Source organism: Aulonocara sp. 'chitande type north' Nkhata Bay, linkage group LG16 (assembly GCF_057382095.1).
Source record: "Aulonocara sp. 'chitande type north' Nkhata Bay isolate Kocher_YH1m ecotype deep benthic linkage group LG16, A_spYH_male_GT1.1, whole genome shotgun sequence".
NCBI classification, from domain to species: domain Eukaryota; kingdom Metazoa; phylum Chordata; class Actinopteri; order Cichliformes; family Cichlidae; genus Aulonocara; species Aulonocara sp. 'chitande type north' Nkhata Bay.
The window spans coordinates 4,724,041-4,746,377 of record NC_141359.1 but is presented as its reverse complement, the minus strand read 5'-3'; the positions used below and the strand labels follow the sequence as shown (position 1 = coordinate 4,746,377).

The following is a 22,337-nucleotide window of genomic DNA, read 5'->3' as shown; positions in this document are numbered from 1 at the left end:
ATTTAAAAAATATTTCTTTTTTAATTTTAATGTCAAAAACTAAAATGTCATGTTTTAGGGTTGCACAGCGTCAAAGTGTTAGCACGGTTAGCCTGTTAGCGCGTTAGTGCCGTGCAGCCCCTAACATGGGCCAATCCGTGCTAACAGAGATCTGCCGCGTGAATGCGGTTATGACGTTAACGTCATTATAACGAGAGTAACTCTGACAGCACTAATTCTAATGTATAAAACTAAAATTTCACAGCACTCACTATATATGGGTAAACTTTGGACCATAAAACATTTAAGAAAATTGGAGTTGTTTAAGTAGAAATGTTACCAAACATGTAATAAAATAATAATAATAATACATTTTATTTATAGACGCCTTTCAGACCCTCATGGATGTACTGATTTGAGATGGAATGACTGATATAATAGAAGAACATATTCTTTAAAGAATACTATATTGAAATTACTCTTCAAACAAACAGTAGAAAACTGATCTTTTTTTGCTGGGAAAAAGCCCAACATGAGCTCCATTAAAATGGCTTTGTGTCTTTTCTTTCTTGGTTGGTGCTCAACAGGAAGGAGTATACCTCCTGTCACCTGGAGATTGACAGCAGTCTTCATGCCGATGCTGGAGTGTACAAAGTGACACTAGAAAACAAGCTGGGAAGTGCCAGTGCCACCATCAATGTCAAAGTCATCGGTATTTAAACACACATGGCCAGTTTGTACATCACTGGAGAGACACACTGAACCTGGAGCCGATGTTTTTTCATGTCTCTATGTCTTTGTGTTCAGGGCTTCCTGGTCCTTGCAAGGAAATTGTGGCTTCTGAGATCACAAAGAGCTCCTGTAAAGTTTCATGGGATCCACCAGATTATGATGGTGGTAGTCCAATTCTTCACTATGTCTTGCAGGTCTGAGATGGCAGCGTGTTTTTACTGATCACGTTAGAAATCTGACAGTGAAAATAAAATGCTCATGTGTTTTTTCATTTGTTCCTTTTGTGGTGCCGCACAGCGGCGTGAGGCCGGCAGGAGGACATACGTCAACATAATGTCAGGAGAGTGCAAGGTGAGCTGGGTGGTCAAAGATCTCATCCACAATGGAGAGTACTACTTCAGGGTCCAGGCCGTTAACAAGATTGGAGGAGGAGAGTTCATCGAGCTCCGCAACCCAGTCATCGCCGAGGACCAGAAACGTAAGGAAATCGAATCTGGTGATGTCATACAAGGATTATACTTCCTGCTGTGAGAATGCCAGTAGAGAATATGATCACTTGGGATGGAGATGGAGATTAGCTAAAGCATTCACCCTTAACCATTCGAGGGATAGCAGCAGGAGTCAGCACAGATGATACTGTGTGATTTTCCCAGTTTAAGATTGATTATTATTTCTTAAAGTTTTATAGCACTTGTACTCAGTGTTGGGGAGTAACGAAGTACATGTACCAGCGTTACGTATTTAAAATACAAAATATGAGTAACTGTATTCCATTACAGTTACTGTTTAAAAAGGTGGTATTTAGAATACAGTTACTTTGTTGAAGTAAAGGGATTACACAGCGTTTTTTTCCTGTTTCATATGTTAGGCTATGCCCTCTCTATTTTGGTGATTCCACGCCGATGGAAACCCAAACAAAACACGCATTAGGAGGCTCTAATGTCTTTGTCTCAATCTCGCGGCCCATGTCACCCCTAGTTGCATAAAGACATGAAGAAATATTTTTTTAAATTATTACCATCCATCCATCTTCATCCGCTTTATCCGAGGCCGGGTCGCGGGGGCAGCAGACTAAGCAAAGAGGCACAGACCTCCCTCTCCCCAGCCACCTCCTCCAGCTTATCCGGGGGAATACCAAGGCGTTCCCAGGCCAGCCGAGAGATATAATCTCTCCAGCGTGTCCTGGGTCTGCCCTGGGGCCTCCTCCCGATGGGACATGCCTGGAACACCTCACCCAGGAGGCGCCCAGGGGGCATCCTTGTCAGATGCCCGAACCACCTCAGCTGGCTCCTTTTGATGTGGAGCAGCAGCTGCTCTACTCTGAGCCCCTCCCGGATGGCCGAACTTCTCACCCTATCTCTAAGGGAGAGGCCAGCCACCCTTCGGAGGAAGCTCATTTCTGCCGCTTGTATCCACGATCTCGTTCTTTCGGTCACTACCCACAGCTCGTGGCCATAGGTGAGGGTAGGGACATAGATCGACCGGTAAATTGAGAGCTTCGCTTTTACACTCAGCTCCCTCTTCACCACGACGGACCGGTGCAGCGTCTGCATTACTGCAGCTGCAGCCCCAATCCGTCTGTTGATCTCTAGCTCCCTTCTCCCATCACTCGCGAACAAGACCCCGAGATACTTGAACTCCTCCACTTGGGGCAGGAACTCATCCCCGACCCGGAGTGGGCACTCCACCCTTTTCCGGCTGAGAACCATGGCTTCAGATTTGGAGGTGCTGATCCTCACTCCCGCTGCTTCACACTCGGCTGCGAACCGTTCCAGTGCGAGCTGGAGGCCCGCCCCCGATGAAGCCAACAGAACCACATCATCCGCAAAAATCAGAGATGAGATTCTGAGGCCACCAAAGCGAAAGCCCTCCGCCACTTGGCTGCGCCTATAAATCCTGTCAATAAAAATTATGAACAGAACCGGAGACAAAGGGCAGCCCTGGCGGAGCCCATCACCCATCGGGAACGAGTCCGACTTATTGCCGGCAATGCGAACCAAGCTCTTGCAACGGTTGTATAGGGATCGAATGGCCCGTAGCAATGGGCCAGACACCCCATACTCCCGCAACACCTTCCACAGGACACCCCGAGGGACACGGTCGAATGCCTTCTCCAAGTCCACAAAACACATGTAGACTGGTTGGGAAAACTCCCATGCACCCTCAAGTATCCTCGAGAGGATAAAGAGCTGGTCCAGTGTTCCGCGACCAGGACGAAAACCGCATTGTTCCTCCTGTATCCGAGGTTCGACTAGCGGACGAACTCTCCTTTCCAGCACCCTGGCATAGACTTTCCCAGGGAGGCTGAGGAGTGTGATCCCCCTGTAGTTGGAACACACCCTCCGGTCCCCCTTCTTAAAGATGGGGACCACCACCCCAGTCTGCCAGTCCACAGGTACTGCCCCTGATCTCCACGCAACATTGCAGAGGTGTGTCAACCAGGACAGCCCTACAACATCCAGAGCCTTCAGGAACTCGGGGCGGACCTCATCAACACCAGGGGCTCTGCCACCAAGGAGTTGTTTAACTGCCTCAGTGACCTCGCCCCCGGAAATTGGCGGGTTATTCCCCTCATCCCCAGACTCTGCTTCCTCCTCGGAAGACATGTCAGTGGGATTAAGGAGGTCCTCAAAGTATTCCTTCCACCACCTGACAATTTTCTCAGCCGACGTCAGCAGCGCTCCGCCAGCACTATACACAGTGCAGGTAGAGCACCGCTTTCCCCTCCTGAGACGCCTGACGGTTTGCCAGAATCTCTTCGAGACAGTCCGAAAGTCTTTTTCCATGGCCTCTCCGAACTCCTCCCACACCCGAGTTTTTGCTTCAGCCACTGCCCGAGCCGCATTCCGCTTGGCCTGTCGATACCTGTCAGCTGCCTCCGGAGTCCCACAGGCTAACCAAGCCCGATAGGACTCCTTCTTCAGCCTGGTGGCTCCCTTCACCTCAGGTGTCCACCATTTGGTTCGGGGATTACCACCACGGCAGGCACCAACCACCTTGCGGCCGCAGCTCAATGCAGCAGCTTCGGCAATGGAGACGCTGAACATGGTCCATTCGGACTCAATTTCCCCAGTCTCCCTCGGAATGCTGTTGAAGCTCTGCCGGAGGTGTGCGTTGAAGACCTCGTGGACTGGGGCCTCTGCTAGACGTTCCCAGCACACCCTCACTACGCGTTTAGGTGCACCAGGTCTGTCCAGCGTCCTCCCCCGCCACCTGATCCAACTCACCACCAGGTGGTGATCAGTTGACAGCTCAGCCCCTCTCTTTACCCGAGTGTCCAGAACATATGGTCGCAGGTCTGGTGATACGATTACAAAATCGATCATCGACCTACGGCCTAGAGCGTCCTGGTGCCACGTGCACTTATGGACACTCTTATGTTCGAACAGGGTGTTCGTTATGGCCAAACTGTGATTAGCACAGAAGTCCAATAACAAAGCACCGCTCGGGTTCAGATCAGGGAGGCCGTTCCTCCCAATCACGCCCCTCCAGGTCTCGCTGTCGTTACCCACGTGAGCATTGAAGTGTCCCAGCAGGACAACAGAGTCTCCAGATGGAGCACCTTCCAGCACCCCCCCCCCCCCCCCCCCCCCCAGGGACTCTAGGAAGGCTGGGTACTCCGAACTGCCACTCGGCGCATAAGCGCAGATGACAGTCAGGACCCGTTCCCCGACCCTAAGGCGCAGGGAACAAACCCTCTCGTCCACCGGGAAAAACCCCAAAGTACCGGCAGCAAGCCGAGGAGATATTAGAATACCCACCCCAGCCCGCCGCCTCTCACCAGGGGCAACTCCAGACTGAGACAGAGTCCAGCCCCTCTCCAGGAGACTGGTTCCAGAGCCCAAGCCATGTGTAGAGGTGAGCCCGACTATATCTAGCCGGTACCTCTCAACCTCACGCACTAACTCAGGCTCCTTCCCCACCAGAGAGGTGACATTCCATGTCCCTATTGCCAGTCTTGGCAGCCGGAGGTCAGTCCGCCAGGGCCTCCGCTCCTGGCCGCCACCCGGCACACAATGCACCCGACCCCTATGGCGCCTCCTGCGGGTGGTGGGCCTGCGGGAGGATGGGCCCATGTCTCCTCTTCAGCTTGTCACCGAGCAGAAACGGAAGCTGGAAGCATGTAAATATAATAATAATAATAATAATAATAATAATGGATTGCATTTATATAGCGCTTTTTCGAGAACCTCAAAGCGCTTTACAATTCCACTATTCATTCACTCTCACATTCACACACTGGTGGAGGCAAGCTACAGTTGTAGCCACAGCTGCCCTGGGACAGACTGACAGAAGCAAGGCTGCCATATCGCGCCATCGGCCCCTCTGGCCAACACCAGTAGGCAAGTAGGGTAAAGTGTCTTGCCCAAGGACACAACGACCCGGACAGAGAGCCCAGGGATCGAACCGGCGACCTTCCGGTTACAGATGCGATTCCCAACCCCCTGAGCCACGGTCGCCCGTTAATAATAATAATAACCACTGCAGCCTGACGAGCCCAGCTGTAAGTAAGCTATTAAGACTCGACTGTACACCGTGTTCCTGTTTTCCTCTGAAACAATAAGTTCTGTTGGAGCAGCCTTTCAACGCCTCTCTGTCTGAAACTTGACCCAGACAACAAAGTAAAGCTCGTTTTCAGCTACGAGCCCGACACGAACCCGACGTATCAGCCAGAGGTCCCTGTACTACAGTTCGGAGCCACGGACCTGTTTTATATATGCGCAGAATAGTTTTCTATACGAGATCGCTGCAAAAAGTGCAGCCTTACCTAATGTCCACCTACTGTTACTCATTTATATCAAGATTCTAGTTGGTGTTGGTATGAAAATGAATATTTAGTTTTCCTAAGTTTTCAATGTTTGACATTTTGCTTCCAAGAGAAATCTAACTGAATGCAAAATCTTGTTCCAGATGCTCCTGACCCACCAGTGGATGTGGAAACCCACAACCCAACATCCAGTACTGTTACTCTAACCTGGAAGCCTCCCATGTATGATGGTGGCTCCAAAATCATGGGCTACATCCTAGAGAAGCAGCAGAAAGGAGAGGACAAGTGGGAGAGGTGCAATGACTTCCTGGTGCCTGTAGTATCCTACACCGTCAGAGGATTGATTGAAGGAAAGAACTTCACCTTTAGAGTCAGAGCTGAAAATGCTGCTGGGATCAGTGAGCCATCACGCAACACGCCATTTATCAAGGCCGCTGATACCATTGGTATGTATCAGCTGTGTGGTCTCGTTCTCTCTCGATCTATCTCTCACTTTCTTTATTTCTAGGTATGCATTTCGGTTTGTCTGATTTTATTTCTCTCTTAGATCCTCCAAAGGTTTTCCTGAGTGGCAGCTTGCAGTCTGGTCTCGCCGTGAAGCGAGGCTACGAGATCTGCCTGGATGCCAACATTTCAGGATCTCCGTACCCTCAGATCACCTGGTACTGGAACAACCAATCAATTCAGCCTGAGCCACTCCGGAAGAGACCTGAAAAACCCCTGAAGAAGAAGGTGGAAAAGAAGGAAGAGGAAAAGAAGGAGGAAAAGGAGAAAGAAGAGGGGACAGCTGAGAAGAAAGAGGAGAAGGAGGGAGAGGTGAAAGAACCTGAGGAAAAAGAAGGCGAGGTGAAAAAAGAAGGCGAGGTGAAAAAGGAGGAGGAAGTTCCACAACCAGAGGTCGAGGAGCCAGACTACCCCACCATAAATGAACGCCTGGCCATCGACAATAGCCACAAGGGTGTATCCTCTATCGTTATCAGGGACTCGATTCGCCCTGATCATGGTGTCTACATGGTGAAGGTGGAGAACGACCATGGCATTGCCTCGGCAACCTGCGAGGTCAACATACTCGGTGCGAGTTCTTTTGTGTTTTCTATAACCAAAGCTTTATACTTTAAAGCTAATCATGTGTTAAAAAAAGATACAAAAAGTTCAAATCTGAACATTTATTCTGTCTACAGATACTCCCGGGCCTCCCGTAAACTTTAGATTCGAGGAGGTGAGGAAGAACTCTGTGATCTGCAAGTGGGATCCCCCTCTGGATGATGGTGGCAGCGAGATTCTCAACTACACCCTGGAACAGAAAGACAACTCCAAGCTGGAGATTGGTTGGAGCACCGTTACCGCAATATTGAAAGGATGTCGTTACTTGGTGCCCAAACTCATTGAAAAGAAGGAGTACATCTTTAGGGTCGTGGCTGAGAACAAGTATGGTGCAGGCCCACCCTGTGTCTCCAAACCGGTCATTGCCAAGAATCCTTTTGGTATGGGTGCATTTATTATTATTCTGGTCTATGCTGTAAGCTAGTTTTTGGTTTTGTTTTATTTGTTTGTTGTTTTTTTCAGCTTGGTTTGTAAAGTTTTAAAGCACAAAAATGTTTGTAACTGATTAAAGGTCAACTGAAATTAAATATATGTCATTATGTAGATTAATTAACAGATAACTGTGCTATTAATGAACTTAAAGGTATATAAACAATAGTAACATACCACTTATTTTTGTTCTGCTATTTCATCTCGGTATGTCCTTAGAACCTCCCGAAGCACCTGATAAACCACAAGTTGATGACATCACAGCCAATAGCATGCTGGTCACATGGAATGAACCAAATGATAATGGCAGCCCCATCTTGGGATACTGGGTGGAGCGCCGTGAGATCAACAGCTCACACTGGGCACGTGTAAATAGGTGAGAAAACCATACAATGTAACCATTTTCTTTCTTTCTTTTCCAATTTGCAACAAGACACATGAAAGTGCATATTGGCTTGTGTGAGGGTAATAACAAAGCCTTCATGGTACCTTTGGTCTTCAGGAACATCATCCCTGTCCCTGAGCTAAATGTTGAAGGTCTGATCGAGGGGCTGACTTACATCTTTAGAGTTGCTGCCGAAAACCAGGCCGGCCCTGGAAAGTTCAGTGTTCCCTCTGAACCCAAGACTGCCCAGCCAGCAATTTGTACGTAAACTGTTCTAAATCCTTTGTTCGACAGAACTGTGAGTTGTCACTAAATGTTTTATTCTTAGTTATATCCATCTATAACATTTATTTAATATTTGAAAAATGAGCAACTGGCAATTTTTAGAATTTAGAAGTATGAAGAAGAAAAAGTTATGGTAAAATTATTTGCTCCTTTTAAGATTTTCTTTTGGTTTTTTTAAATACTTGTCACATTTATATGTTTCAGATAAAATTTCAAACAAATTTTAATATTAGAAATTGGTAACCTGAGTAAATAGAAAATATTTTTTAAAAGATTATTTCATTCACATTCACATTACAGGGCCTCGAAAGAGTCCTGTATTGTTATTTTTCATCACTACCTCCCTGAGTCGGGAGGGGATCATTGGTGCGTGTGCTGCCTTCCTTGGATGTGGTAGTCGTTTGTCAGGTTCTCTCCGGAATCGAACCCTGATTCCCCATTATCTGTGGTCAAACATGGCAGGCAGATAAAGTGCCATCGAAAGTTAATATGGCAAGCATTCGAATGAGACATCGCCGCCGTGGAGGGAAAGGGTTACAGTTTAACATTTTGAAGAGTCCTGTTGCATCTGGCATAAAATGAGCAAATGAATGGAACCATGAATTCTCTTCTCTACTAGAAAATCCTGAAAGAGAATATTCAGCCATCACTTTGTGCCCTGAAGCTCAAGCGCACCCAGGTTATGGAGCAGTACGATGATACAAAACACACCAGCAAGTTCACGTTTGGATGGCCTAAAAAGCCCAACTGAAGGTTTAGGAGTAGCCAAGAGTAACTCCAGACTTAAAACATATAGAAGTGGATTGACATGACTTCAAACAGGGCAATATGGCTGAATTCAAACATATCTGCAAAGAAGAGTAGACCAAAATTCTTCCACACCAATATAAAAGATTCATTGCCAGTTATTGCAAACACCTGATTGCAGTTCTTGCTGCGAGAGGTGGTAGAACCAGCTGTTAGGTTCACTTTTTCATATAGGGCCAGGTAGGTTTGGATTCTTGTACTAAATGAAATCATCATGAAAAAAACAGCATTTTCTATTTACTTATGTTGTCTTTGTTAAATACAATTTGTTTGATGATCTAAAACATTAGATTAGATGATTTCCAAGTGTTTTTTTGTTTTAGTATAATATTCGAACTGAATTACTTCCTACCTCATCTGGGTATAGTTATTCTCACTGAAATATAGTCAATTGTAGGGTGAGATTCATCTGTGTTTACTTTGACCCTACAGTGCCTCCAGGTCCTCCAGTTGCCCGAGTGGCAGCAACTACTGACCACTCCATCGAAGTTGAGTGGGACCCGCCTGCTGACAATGGAGGTGGGGAAATCCTGGGATATCATGTGGATAAGGTGAAAAAAGTTACTTCTCATAGGTTTTTAACTTTGTTTTTGAGATTCTGTCATGTTAGAAGTTGATTTCAGTCCTGATGGATGTTCTTGTTTGTTTTGTGGTGTTATTCAGGCTATGGCTGGTACCAAGGACTGGTCAAGATCTACGGAACGTCCGTGGAAGACTCGGAACTTCACTGTTTATGGAGTCAGAGAGGGAGCAAAGTACACGGTCAGAGTCATTGCCTGTAATGCTGCTGGAGAGGGAACACCAGGATTCACAGAGTCTGTATTCGTCAGAAATCCTGCAGGTTAGCTGAAAAACTCAGAAATTTTTTTTTAAAAATGTAGAAATTTGAACCAGTGTTCAATTAGATCAAATCTTGTTTAATTTCGTATTGATGTATATCTTCTTCTTCTTGTATTTTATTTGTTTGTTTTTCATTCTTTGCTTCTTTGCTGGTCATCACTAACAGAGATCCCAGTAATTGAATTGGATCTGTCTGTCAAGAATGGCGTCGTGATCAGAGCTGGAGAAAACCTCCTTATACCTGCTACAGTCACAGGTAAACCCTACCCAGCCATCACCTGGACCAAGGATGATGGCAAACCCGACAAAGACCGTGCGGAGATCCTCACTGAGGACAACAACAGCATCTTTTCAGTCAAGAATGTCCAGAGGAAAGACTGCGGAAAATATCAAATCTCCGCTTGCAACCCCAGTGGCATCAAGTCTGCATGGACCAGAGTGGAGGTCATGGGTGAGTCCAGGACGTTAGAATTCAGTCTGAACTTGTAATTAGTTGAACAAATGATCAAACAGGATAATATTGTTTTATTTTCAGATGTCCCGGGACCTGTCACAGACCTGAAGCCTGTTGTTGTCACTCGTAAGATGATCTTTCTGAACTGGGATGACCCTGAAGACGATGGAGGCAGTGACTTGACCGGCTTCCTCGTGGAGCGAAGAGATCCCAAGATGCACACATGGAGGCAACCTGTTGAAACCGCCTCGTCCAAGTGTGAGTGTGTGGGCATTATGGAGGGACAAGAATACCTGTTCCGTGTCATCGCCAAGAACAAATACGGCCTGGGCCCACCTGTTGAGCTAGGACCCATCAAGGCTGTAGACCCACAGGGTGAGTGCTACGTTTATTTTCATTCTATGGATGTTGGGGATTTTGTGTTTAGAAGCAGTGTGAAATGTGGAAGTGTATTTGAAACAAGTTTCTTGTGTGGTTTTGCAGGCCCGCCATCATATCCTGAGAAGTTCCACTACACTGAACGCACAAAGAACTCCATCACGTTCGCCTGGAAACCACCACGTAATGATGGCGGCAGCCCTATCATTGGTTACTTTGTTGAGAAAAAGAGGCAGGACCAGCAGGCCTTTGAGCCCTGCAACACTGAGATCTGTCCCAACATGACTATGACTGTGGAGGGCCTGGATGATGCCTGGATGTACGAGTTCAGAATCAAGTGTGCCAACCTTATTGGAGAGAGTGAGCCATCCATCCCACTGACTGTGGTTATCCAAGATGATGAAGGTAAAGCCTGAAAACTTCTACTTGTTCAAGTAATGGATGGAAGAGTTTTCTCCAGAGAAATGTATATAAAATAAAGAGGTCAACCCTGGTGGACGCTAATAACTTGGCTCATGGCTCATGCATTCTGATTTGGTTGATTTCTGTCTTGCCTTTCTCAGTGTCTCCTGAGATTCACATGCTGAAGCAGTTCAAAGGGGACACCATTACTGTGAAGAAGGGTGAATCCATCGAGATCCCAGCTGATGTCCTGGGACTCCCCATCCCTAAGATTGAGTGGTCTAAGGATGACGTAGTGATCGAGAAGCCTACTGAGACTCTACTGATGGAGACAAATGTGACTGGCAGAATGAATTGCAAGACCATGCTGTCTATCCCAGCAGCCAACAGGAGGGACCGTGGCAGTTACACTGTGGCTGCCTCCAACAACATGGGTTCAGCCACGCACACGGTCTATGTCATGGTGCTTGGTGAGTTGAAATCATGTCACTGTGGTGGTACTTTATAACATAAAATATGGTGTTATGTTATTAGTTATGCTAGTTCTGTTTGTATCAGAGTAACCAGCTGACAGTGTCCTGACTGAACTCATGCTCTTCTCTTCAGACCGACCAACTCCACCAAGGAAAGTGACAGTAACCAATATCAGAGGTGAGTCCTGCTACCTCAACTGGGACGCACCACTTGATAATGGCGGAAGTGAACTGACCAACTACATCATTGAGAAGAAGGAAGTGGTAACAGAGGTGCCTGAGGTGGAAGAGGGACAGGAAGCTCCACCTGAACCGCAGTGGGAGGAGGTTACAAATAGTATAATTGAGAGAAAATATGGGGTATGTCTTTATAATAGTAGCACCAACTACAAGTTATATTAATAATAATAAATGTAGTCCAATTGGTTTCCAATGGTAACATCACCTACATCTTTTGAAGGTCTGGAACCTGGAAGACAAAAAGACCTACCTTTTCCGGGTACGGGCTGAGAACCGCTACGGTAAATCTGATCCCTGCACAACTGAGGAAGTTCAAATTATAGACCCCTTCGGCCTTCCTGGCCCTCCAGAGAAACCAACAATTGCAGAGTACTGCAAGACCTCCATGACTCTAACCTGGGAACCTCCCAGAGATAATGGAGGCTCCACGATTATTGGTTACTGGCTGGAAAAAAGAGAGAAAGGTACTGCTTACTGGGCTAAAGTCAATAAGATGCCCATCACAAAGAGGGGCATGAAAGGCTGGGAGTACCAGGTGAGCTGTGGGGCTTTCTAGTAATTTTAGCATTTATTTTAAGGAAAGCACTGCCTCGGTGTGTACAACTCCTTGTTTAGAAATTGAATACTGTTGCATTATGTGTCTCTCAGGTGACACGTCTGTTTGAAGGAACAGAGTACGAGTTTAGGGTCGCAGCCTGTAATTCAGCAGGAACCGGACCTTTCAGTGGACCATCTGACTCTGCCTTTGCTGTTGACCCTCTCAGTAAGTAAAGGACAATGCATGTCTTTTTAAAACCCACCAGCTTACTTAAGTCTGGTGTTGGCCACCAGATTCAGGGGGATGATGAATGATAGAATTTGGATACTTTTTTCACATTCTGTTGCTTTTCCCTGCAGCTCCTCCAAGCATGCCTGCTGCTCCCGAGGTGGCCGATAAGACAAAACACAATGTCACACTCTCCTGGAAACCACCAGAGAGTGATGGTGGCAGTCCCATCAAGGGCTACATTATCCAGATACAGGATGAGGGGACATCAGAGTGGGTGAGAGTAAATGATCCTGAAACCCTGCACCCCACTACTGAGTTTACAGTGCCAAGCCTCCGCGAGCTGAAGCGCTACCGGTTCAGGATCATTGCTGTCAATGACATTGGAGAGTCTGATCCCAGCCCCCGCACTAGTGAAGTTCTTATTGAGGATGTCCAACGTATGTCTGAATTTAAAGTAATTTTCCCTACAATAAGTAGATACTGTGTATTTCATCCACTGATGTGTTTATCAATTCCTACTCAACAGTTCCACCTTCAATCACACTTGATGTGATGGCAGATGACCTGGTTTCCATCCGTGCTGGAGATCCCATTAGAATCCCCACCACCATCAAAGGCCGGCCCACTCCTAAGGTAACCTGGGACTTTGACGGCAAAGCCAAGTCGCACAAGAAAAACAAACTCCACACACTGCCTGTGGACTCTGAGGTGAGACCTTAATACCACATTTTCAGGAAAAAAAAAATCACCTTTCTGAAGAGTTCTTGCCCTTCTTTCCCTTATTTTTCACTTGTCTGTTACAATTTTATGAAACCATTGCATTATTATGTTTGTGTTTGTATATCTTACAAAATACATAAGACAATTCTTTAAATATTTTTTTGTTTTGCTTGTTCAGGTGGAGTCCACAGACACCACTTCTGTTGTGACTATACCTGTCAGTCTGAGGACTCACTCTGGACGTTACACCATCACAGCCAAGAACAAGTCTGGACAGAAACACCTCAACATCAGGGTCATTGTCCTCGGTATGTTTGTGACTTTTTTTTAAGAGAAGCATACTTATAGATGACTAGCAATGGCAGAGTGGCATCTTTTTCCTGTGTCCTAAATGTTTTACTGTGCTTGTGCCTGCAGATGTTCCCGGACCTCCAAAGGACTTAAAGATTACTGACATCACCCGATCAACCATGAGGCTGATCTGGAAGCTCCCCAATACAGATGGAGGAGAGCGAATCAAGAGTTACTTTATTGAGAAGAAATCTGTGACCGACAAGGCCTGGACCAAGGTAAACATCACCTTGTTGTCAGTTTCTCTATTCTATTTTGCTAAGTTTTAAAAGTAATGTATGGAAATAGTCCCTTTGATTAGATGTTGCAGGAATGGATAGAGACTCCCAGGCTAAATAGTAAGCTGCTTCTATGATTCTAATATGTCCATGACTCAGAAGCACTAGATATAACAGCTAAGTTTAACTTTAAGATTCTGCTGTTTGTGATTGATTAGCTGCGTTTTTTGCTTTGTTATCAGGTTAATGTAGCCTGTGCTAGCCAGGCCTACGTGGTGCCAGGACTGCTAGAGGGTCAGGACTACCTGTTCAGAGTGCGAGCAGAGAACCGATTGGGATTCGGCCCGTTCACTGTCACCACTGAACCTGTCCGGGCCAGAGACCCCATCTGTGAGGACTTGTTTGGAATTTCAGCTCCAGATATGCAGCACATACTTCCAAAGTTTATATGAATTGCCCTAACATTAACCATCCTCTTTCTCAGACCCACCTGACCCCCCCACCAAGCTGAAGGTTAACCTGGTGACAAAGAACACTGTCACCTTGAGCTGGGAGGCTCCCAAAAATAATGGTGGCTCTCCTGTGAAGCATTACATCATTGAACGATTGAGCTGGGACACCACCGGCAAGGAGAAAGAGACCTGGAAACAGTGCAACAAGAGAGATGTGGAAGAGCTCACCTTCGTGGTGGAGGATCTCAAAGAGGTCAGGCTTTCCTCTTCAAAGTATTCCTCCATGTACTGCTTGTTTCCTGTATTAATTAGAATCACATTTATGAATACATGGCTGGAGAAAGGCATATTTTAAATGTCACTTTTTGTCCTAGTTTTAAGATTGATCATTTTCTTTCTGGAAGTTATTTAAGATGATTTCTAGAAAACTCAAACTGATAACTGATGAAAATGTAATGCAATAAAAGTTGATTCTGTTCATCGGGGTGTAGCGTTTTCAGTGGGAGAAATGTTTCGTCACTCATCCAGCTGACGTCTTCAGTCTCAGCTGACTGCAGGTTTCCCACCTTATAAACAGGAAATTTGCCCAATAACTGAAACAAGCACCACCAGTGAAAAATGGTCAGTTTCAAGATCATTAATATGCAAATTCTCATGACCACTGATCAATGGCCATGAGTCCCATTCACAGAGAGTTGGGGAATGGCTGCAATCACAGCATTGTAAGATGGTGACAGATGTACCCTTAGGCCCCTCCTCGATTCAGAGATGGTCTTTCCCTTTTCACGTAAATGGCCTCCTTGACTCCGCCCTCAAACCAGCGTCCCTCCCTGTCCAGGATGTTACATCCTCATCCTTGAAAGAGTGTCCACTGGCCTGTAGGTGTAAATAGACTGCAGAGTCCTGGCCTGACGAGGTGGCTCTTCTGTGTTGTGCCATCCACTTAGCCCAGGGGTGGGCAATTCCAGGCCCCAAGGGCCGGTGTCCTGCAGGTTTTAGATCTCACCTTGGGTCAACACACCTGAATCACATGATTAGTTCGTTACCAGGCCTCTGGAGAACTTCAGGACATGTTGAAGAGCTAATTTAGCCATTTAAATCAGCTGTGTTGGTTCAAGGACACATCTAAAACCTCCAGGGACACCGGCCTGGAATTGCCCACCCCTGTCTTAGCCAGAGGTTGTTTGTTTTCCCTGATGTATAAATCCTGGCATTCCTCCTGGCACGTAACAGCGTACACTATGTTACTCTGTTTGTGTCGGGGGACCCGATCCTTGGGGTGGACCAATTTTTGGCAAAACTCTTCTCCCACTGAAAACGTTACCTCCAGATGAACAGAATCAGCTTTTTGGGATTTCCTTAGCTGGATGATCAAGGATGCATTAAGATATAATGCAATAAAGATTGCTTCTTTTACTTTAAAGTTTTTTAAGATGATTAATATTTAGTGCATAATCTTTAACCCACTCTATCTCTTTGCGATGTTACTGTCATTTTAACTTGTATTTCTCCAACACAAAATTTGAGAATTAAGCCAAAATGTATCCTGCAGAGAGAGTTGCTTCTGAAGGACATCTATATTTTTTACAAAAAAAACTAACAACAAAAAATAACAGGAGAGGATAAAACCTGAGCTTTCAGCCCACTTTCCACAGTGATTTGGGAATTTCTACTGGAATTTTACCCAAACTTTGTGTTGACTGTCTTGTTAATCTACAGGGAGGAGAATATGAGTTCAGAGTAAAAGCTGTAAATGCTGCTGGACCCAGCCGACCCTCTGCCACCATTGGACCCATGGTCATCAAGGATCAGACATGTGAGCAACAGCCTCTTCAGCCAATGACAGGCTACTCATATTCCACTCTATTTGACCAGCACGTTTGTTTTTTCAGTCAAATATTCATAGGGGCTGTTTCACGAACATCTGTGGGTGCCTGAGAATGTTGCATTCAGTTAACTTTATGATGGTGATTAACAAACAGTTTGTTTTGTCGATCATAACAAACGGATCATCTCTCTGCAGGTCCGCCCACTATTGAACTACGTGAGGCTATGGAGGGAGAGGAGGGCTGTGACATCAGCATTGTCGCAAAAGTTAGCGGCTGTCCGTTCCCCAGCCTCGTTTGGCACAAAGCCAGTCTGGACAAACCTGAGGAGAAGTCTGCCATTCAGTATGACCAACACATCAACAAACTAGTAACCCAGGATAAGTGCACCCTTCTAATACAGCAAGCCAGCAGGCATGACAGCTCACTCTACAGCCTGACCGCCACTAATAGTCTGGGCACTGTTTGCAAGGGCATCAAGCTCTCAGTGTTTGGTAAGAAATTCAACCTAAAGATGTTACATGTGTCTTTTCAACTCTTAAAAAATATTTGGATTTTATTTCTCAACAAAGCTGAATCACAGCAAACCATATTTCTCATCAGATAATTTAATTTAAAGGCAACAGCAGTACAAGTTTCATTATCAGACGCTTGGCCTGGCAGAGCGCTGTGTCACCTTCAAATCAACAGCGCTATGCCCGACTCAAAGCCTTTGCAGTATCCAAAGTTCTTTGTCTAAAAAAGTTTGTAATGTTCAATTAAAAACAGCAATCTTCAGAGAGAATGAGAATGTCATTTTGTCCACTTGTATTTTGAAACAGAGACTCAGTTTATTCAAATTGTGTGATGTTCTCAAATCAAGGTTAAAAGTCTCGTAGCAGTTTAATTATCAGGTGATAGCAGGTTTGATCACTGGTTGAAGTGATTTCCAGGTCTCTTCAGATATACATATATGACTCAGCTTCCCTCCCTATGTAGGGCCTCCCGGTCCCCCAGTCGGACCAGTCAAGTTCACGGAGGTGTTTGCAGAAAGAATAGGCCTCGCCTGGAACCCTCCCATCGATGACGGTGGATCTAAGATCACCAACTACGTGGTTGAGAAGCGTGAGGAGAACAGGAAATCGTGGGTCCATGTCTCCAATGATCCCAAAGAGTGTACCTATGTGGTAACCCGGCTGACCGAGAACCATGAGTATGAGTTCAGAGTCATGGCTCAAAACAAGTTTGGAGTAGGCCCACCACTGGTCAGTGATCCAGAGAAGGCCAGAAATCTCTTCAGTGAGTTTAGACCATCACGTCTTCACCCTCATTACACAAATGAGGACAAATAACTTGTATTACACTTTGTTAATATTATCTATTACATGTTAAATTATTTATTTACGGTCCACTTACTGCATAACTTACCGTCATCATTTTCTAATATTAAAAAAACTACTGTCAGTTCTATGGTTTTATATATCAGGATATATTAAAAAAAGAAATTGGCCTTTAACAGGCCAAACATAGACAATATTACATATTACACTGTGTCACTAACACCCACAGCTCTAGAGGATTCTGATCTGTCTGTCTGGTAATTCATAGACAAATGATGTATTGATTATGGGTGGATCGTGGATAACAGCCCTGTCCTCTTGCAGCTGTCCCCGGTCAGTGTGAGAAGCCCACTGTGACCGAAGTCTGTCTGGAGTCAATGACTGTCAACTGGGAAGAACCCAAGTACGATGGCGGGTCCCCCGTCACTGGCTACATCATCGAGAAGAAGGAGACCACTGCCAAGCGCTGGATCCGTGTCAACCGTGAGCCCATTAGGGCACTGCCACTGGGCAACAACTGGGATGTCACTGGGCTACTGGAAGGGGCGCTATACCAGTTCAGGGTCATTGCTGTCAATGCTGCTGGCTGTGGACTGCCCAGTATACCTTCTGACCCCATACTCTGCAGAGACCCCATCAGTAAGACAGAAGTTATTATTGTGTTAAAGCATGTTAGCAGCAACATTGCAACAGAGATTAGATCCTGTTAAATAATTCTCGAGCAAAACTAAAATAAATGATCCCAAATGAAATGTCAAACTCCAGACAGCAAATTGTGTTGGTGCTGAAACATGTTTTACCATTGTGTATGCTTCTAATCACATTTGTGATTTAGCAGAAACTGGAGCTTTACAGTATTTCAATTTGTGCATGCAGAGCCTCCTGGACCGCCCACTCCAAAGGTAACAGACTGGACAAAGTCTACAGTTGAGCTCGAGTGGATACCGCCTCTGGTGGACGGAGGGTCAAAAGTCACAGGCTACATTGTGGAGTTCAAGGAGGTGAACAAGGAGGAAGAGGAGAAGAAAGCTCAGAGGAGGCTACTCCTGAGTGTAGCTGAAGAGGAGAAGGAAACAGAAACTGAAGAGGCCTGGGAGAAGGTAAAAAGAGAAACAGATTGTGACCAGGTGTTCGGCGGGGTTATAAAAGAAATCGAAAAATGACAACGCCACCTAGGGGAATTTCACCCCCAGGAAATATACATTTAAGAAAAATAGATAAAAGGAATAAAAAGAGGCCGCACAGATTCGAGGATGCACACCGAGGCAGGTTGGCTCCAATATTAATACAGTTTTATTTACGGTTAAAATAAATAAAATATTAGAAAGCAAAAGGTAGCGTCGTTGTTGACAGTGTCCTCAAGTTAAAAATAAAACAATCATGGAACTTGGACTTACCAGCAGCCGTGGACCCAAAAGAAAATCACACAAAAAGAAAATCACTACAGCCCACCCGGTGCTGTGCAAAAGAAAGTGTGAAAACGACCCCCCACCTGAGGTCCCAGGGCCACTGGCACGTCCTCCGTCCACTGAAATACAACACAGAGCAATACGTTAAAAGAATAAAAGGACACTGAGCGTCAGGCTCGCTACAGATCATAAAAACTAAAACCAACTGTGATTACTTTAATAAAAGACACACACACACACACACCAAACTGGAAGGCTTGCGCCCCACGAGTCAAACTACAACTCGTGCTGGTGGTAATTGTCCAGGTTCAAAATAAAATGGGCAGCAAAACACAGCTGATTTCCCACTTACTACTACTTACTTCCGAAAAGAAAACCTAATTTCTGCCATTCAATAGGCTTCTGAACAAATGTAAACTTTTTAACATTATGCAAAATTGCAAAACGCTCAGCTGTGTCTCTAATAAAACCTCTGTAATTTGCTCTGCTTCAGTTCAGCAGCATCAGGTAATGTTCATTTATTGATTAATAGTTTTCTTCCTTCTTTTTTGATCTACTGCAGAATATTTTTGTAAAATCGTTTTTCTGTTTTAGCCTCAGCTACGTTGACACAAAGGCATCTGCTGTGATGCTCACACCTTAGATAAAGTCTCGAAAGTGTCAGCTTCCTTTTTATGGTTATAAAATTATGTAAATGTACTGATCTATGATCTGAATTATACTATTGACTGAGTGTCTGAGGCTAACAGTTACACAGTCATACCAAGACTCTGTCCTGATAGTTTCCACTTTCTCTTTTGTATCAGAGATACTGAGACAATATTCAGGATAAATAACCATGAAAACAATTTATTCAGTTTAGAGGTTTACACATCACATCATTATAATCACAGAGCCCGTTTCACTTGAATCGTCCACTTGATGGCGCAGTAGAGCAAATGAAGCATCACAATGCTTCGAACCATGAGTCGACCGGTTGGATGGAAGCTTCAGTTCATCTCACCATCACTACCTGTAGCTGTCATATGATCTACTCGCTTGCTGATCAATCCGTCGCGGTGTGCCAGCATTTACTGCTGCTTTGCGCCAAACGCACGGGAGGAACGATCCAGAAAAACACCGGCTTAGCTTTATACGGGCTGACGGCACCCTGCAATCAATATGCAGGAGGGTTCCCAATTAACCTAGTTGCGCAGGAGAGAGCGAGGGCGGTAGAGCGAGAGAGAAAGAGGAAAAGACTAACATAACACACCAATGCATTGAATCTATGAAGAGATAGAGCACTATGGTTGTAATGATGCAGTAAAATAATGTAATCTGTGTATATATGTAAATGGCCTGCATTTGTATAGCGCTTTTCTAGTCCATAGGACCCCAAAGCGCTTTACACTACATTCAGTCATTCACACACACATTCACACACTGGTGATGGCAGCTACATGTAGCCACAGCTGCCCTGGGGCGCACTGACAGAGGCGAGGCTGCCGGACACAGGCGCCACCGGGCCCTCTGACCACCACCAGTAGGCAAACACGGGGTTAGTATCTTGCCCAAGGATATTTGGCATGCAGCCAGGATGCAGCCTGGGATCGAACCACCGACCTTCTGATTAGTGGCTGACCTGCTCTGCCACCTGAGCTACAGCCACCCACATCTTTACTTTACAGAGTGACATCAGTTGCTCTGAACTCATCTTTAATGTTGTAATGTTGACTTCAGGATTTGAGACATCTCCACAAAGCCAATGAAGATCCAGTATGTAGTGTTTTTAACATGATTAAATGAACGTTAATTTGCATTTCGCCTCTGCCCAGGCAAAGGACACTGAGATCAGAGGAACTAAATTTGTGGTGGCTGGCCTTAAGGAAGGTGGTCTGTACCGCTTCAGAGTCCGAGCTGTGAATGCTGCTGGAGTAGGAGACCCTGGATTAGTGTCTGAGCTAATTGAGGTCAAAGACAGAACAAGTAAGATACAGATCCAACTTTAACATCTGGCAAAGCAATATTTTTTGTTAATAACACAAACGTAAAAATTGTCCCCGTCTCGTGCAGTTCCTCCTGAGATGGATCTTGACGCCTCAGTGAAGGAGAAAATCGTAGTCCATGCCGGTGGCACCATCCGCATTATCGCCTACGTGTCCGGCAAACCTGCCCCACAGATCACTTGGTGCCGAGATGACAGTGAGGTGCCCAAAGAGGCCGTGGTGGAGACGACAGGCATCTCTAATTCACTGGTCATTAAGAACTGCAGACGCCAACACCAGGGCATTTATACACTAAGTGCAAAGAACGAGGGCGGAGAGAGGAAGAAGGCGGTCATTGTTGAGGTCCTGGGTGGGTAATCACATTCACCTCAAACAATTTGAACATGCTGATGCATAAAGAGCTGTCCCATCCACTTTCTTAACCGCGTATCCAAGTAGAATATGGAAGCTTTATGTGCAGAGTCTGACTCCGTCCTTATCTCTACAGACGTTCCTGGACCAGTTGGTCTTCCCTTCGCTGGAGAGAACCTGACCAATGACTCCTGCAAGCTGACCTGGTACTCCCCTGAGGATGATGGCGGCTCAGCCATTACCAACTATATTATTGAGAAGAGAGAGTCAGACCGCATGGGTTGGACCTCTGTATCTTACACAGTGACAAGAAACAATGCTGTAGTACAAGGACTCATCGATGGCAAGGGCTACTTCTTCAGGATTGCAGCTGAGAACATCATAGGCATGGGACCTTTCGTCGAGACCGACAAGATGGTTCTCATCAAAGATCCCATCTGTAAGTCCAACATGTAGTAACCTGAAAGGAAAAGAGTCCCTTATTTAACATTTTAGTTGTAACTTCTTTACAATTTTAAGGGTAATCACCAAACTAGAAAAAACATAATAGGAGTTATTACTGAATTGTTATATACAAAGTTTTTTCTTAAATCCTCATTTCAAAGTTGCAACTATTAGGCATGAAATCTAGAAGACGCTGATTTTATGTCGTTTTAAAAATTAATTAATTCATCAATTAATTATTACAAATTTGTTTTAAATCTATGGAAGCGCAAAAATAGTTTTTCAATTATATACTTTCAATAATTTGAATGTTAATTATAACCTGGAAGTAAATCTTTTTTACAAGTCAACTCCTCACAATTTGTGCAGAATATCTACAGGAAAACAACAACAACCGCTCGTGAGGCACGAAACCCTTTGACAGTCATTTGGGTAGAACAAAAAAAAACTGCTGTCACTCTGTGTTTGTATCTTCTGCAGCTGTCCCAGAGCGTCCTGAGGATCTAATCATCACAGCTATTACCAAAGACTCCATCTCCGTCACCTGGAGACCACCCAAATATGATGGTGGTGCAGATGTGACCAGCTATGTCCTTGAGTCCCGAATGATAGGCCATGACAGCTTTGTGAGAGTAGGCGGAGAGGACAAGCTGATGGACAGACGGTTCACACTAACTGGGCTGAAGGAAGGCTCAAGCCATGAGTTCAGAGTCTCAGCTGTCAACCAGGTGGGACAAGGCAAACCATCTTTTGCCACCAAACCTGTGCAGTGCAAGGATGAACTTGGTAAGTGACACAACATGACAACATTAATTTTATCATAAAAACTAGTGACTCACCAATGTGAAAACCAAGGATGGTAACTATGATTCAACATTGCTTATGAGGTATAACAGTTGTTTCAGCAAGTTGGTTTTGGGATGTAATTCGAGGTTTGTCAGTGTTTTGCCATGTAATGGCATAAAGAGATGTTTTAATGCTTCAGTTGTCAGCAAAGGCCAGAGCTTGTATGTTTTTATTCAGCCGTTCTATTCTGATAATGGAGATAACTTGAGTTTTCCTGGTCTCACGGATAAACTGATTAGATTCTGATTGTCAAAGATCACGGTTACCTTAATCTCACTAAACATACTTTTGGCCAATATGTTATTTGCTAATTATGAGAAAATTTAATACAAATATCTAAATGGCAGAGTCTCACCGTAGTGTGTGTGGAA

At 45.2% G+C, this 22,337-nt stretch overlaps 1 protein-coding gene across 1 annotated transcript in view; it reads left to right on the top strand.

Annotated features, from left to right (window-relative positions):
• Positions 1 to 22,337, top strand: part of LOC147310850 (titin-like) — a 216,913-nt gene that overhangs the window by 127,439 nt on the left and 67,137 nt on the right. The window contains exons 140-171 of the mRNA XM_086267493.1: positions 567 to 691; positions 787 to 905; positions 1,009 to 1,189; positions 5,623 to 5,925; positions 6,027 to 6,551; positions 6,661 to 6,963; positions 7,232 to 7,388; positions 7,515 to 7,657; positions 8,922 to 9,040; positions 9,153 to 9,330; positions 9,496 to 9,780; positions 9,865 to 10,158; positions 10,267 to 10,566; positions 10,725 to 11,033; positions 11,170 to 11,396; positions 11,497 to 11,811; positions 11,925 to 12,039; positions 12,174 to 12,482; positions 12,572 to 12,753; positions 12,944 to 13,073; positions 13,183 to 13,334; positions 13,577 to 13,724; positions 13,819 to 14,039; positions 15,506 to 15,602; positions 15,810 to 16,106; positions 16,591 to 16,890; positions 17,256 to 17,570; positions 17,808 to 18,031; positions 20,155 to 20,305; positions 20,393 to 20,674; positions 20,813 to 21,115; positions 21,601 to 21,906. Coding sequence (XP_086123619.1) covers positions 567 to 691; positions 787 to 905; positions 1,009 to 1,189; positions 5,623 to 5,925; positions 6,027 to 6,551; positions 6,661 to 6,963; positions 7,232 to 7,388; positions 7,515 to 7,657; positions 8,922 to 9,040; positions 9,153 to 9,330; positions 9,496 to 9,780; positions 9,865 to 10,158; positions 10,267 to 10,566; positions 10,725 to 11,033; positions 11,170 to 11,396; positions 11,497 to 11,811; positions 11,925 to 12,039; positions 12,174 to 12,482; positions 12,572 to 12,753; positions 12,944 to 13,073; positions 13,183 to 13,334; positions 13,577 to 13,724; positions 13,819 to 14,039; positions 15,506 to 15,602; positions 15,810 to 16,106; positions 16,591 to 16,890; positions 17,256 to 17,570; positions 17,808 to 18,031; positions 20,155 to 20,305; positions 20,393 to 20,674; positions 20,813 to 21,115; positions 21,601 to 21,906 — 7,415 coding nt within the window. The remainder of the gene's footprint in view (positions 1 to 566; positions 692 to 786; positions 906 to 1,008; positions 1,190 to 5,622; positions 5,926 to 6,026; positions 6,552 to 6,660; positions 6,964 to 7,231; positions 7,389 to 7,514; positions 7,658 to 8,921; positions 9,041 to 9,152; positions 9,331 to 9,495; positions 9,781 to 9,864; positions 10,159 to 10,266; positions 10,567 to 10,724; positions 11,034 to 11,169; positions 11,397 to 11,496; positions 11,812 to 11,924; positions 12,040 to 12,173; positions 12,483 to 12,571; positions 12,754 to 12,943; positions 13,074 to 13,182; positions 13,335 to 13,576; positions 13,725 to 13,818; positions 14,040 to 15,505; positions 15,603 to 15,809; positions 16,107 to 16,590; positions 16,891 to 17,255; positions 17,571 to 17,807; positions 18,032 to 20,154; positions 20,306 to 20,392; positions 20,675 to 20,812; positions 21,116 to 21,600; positions 21,907 to 22,337) is intronic.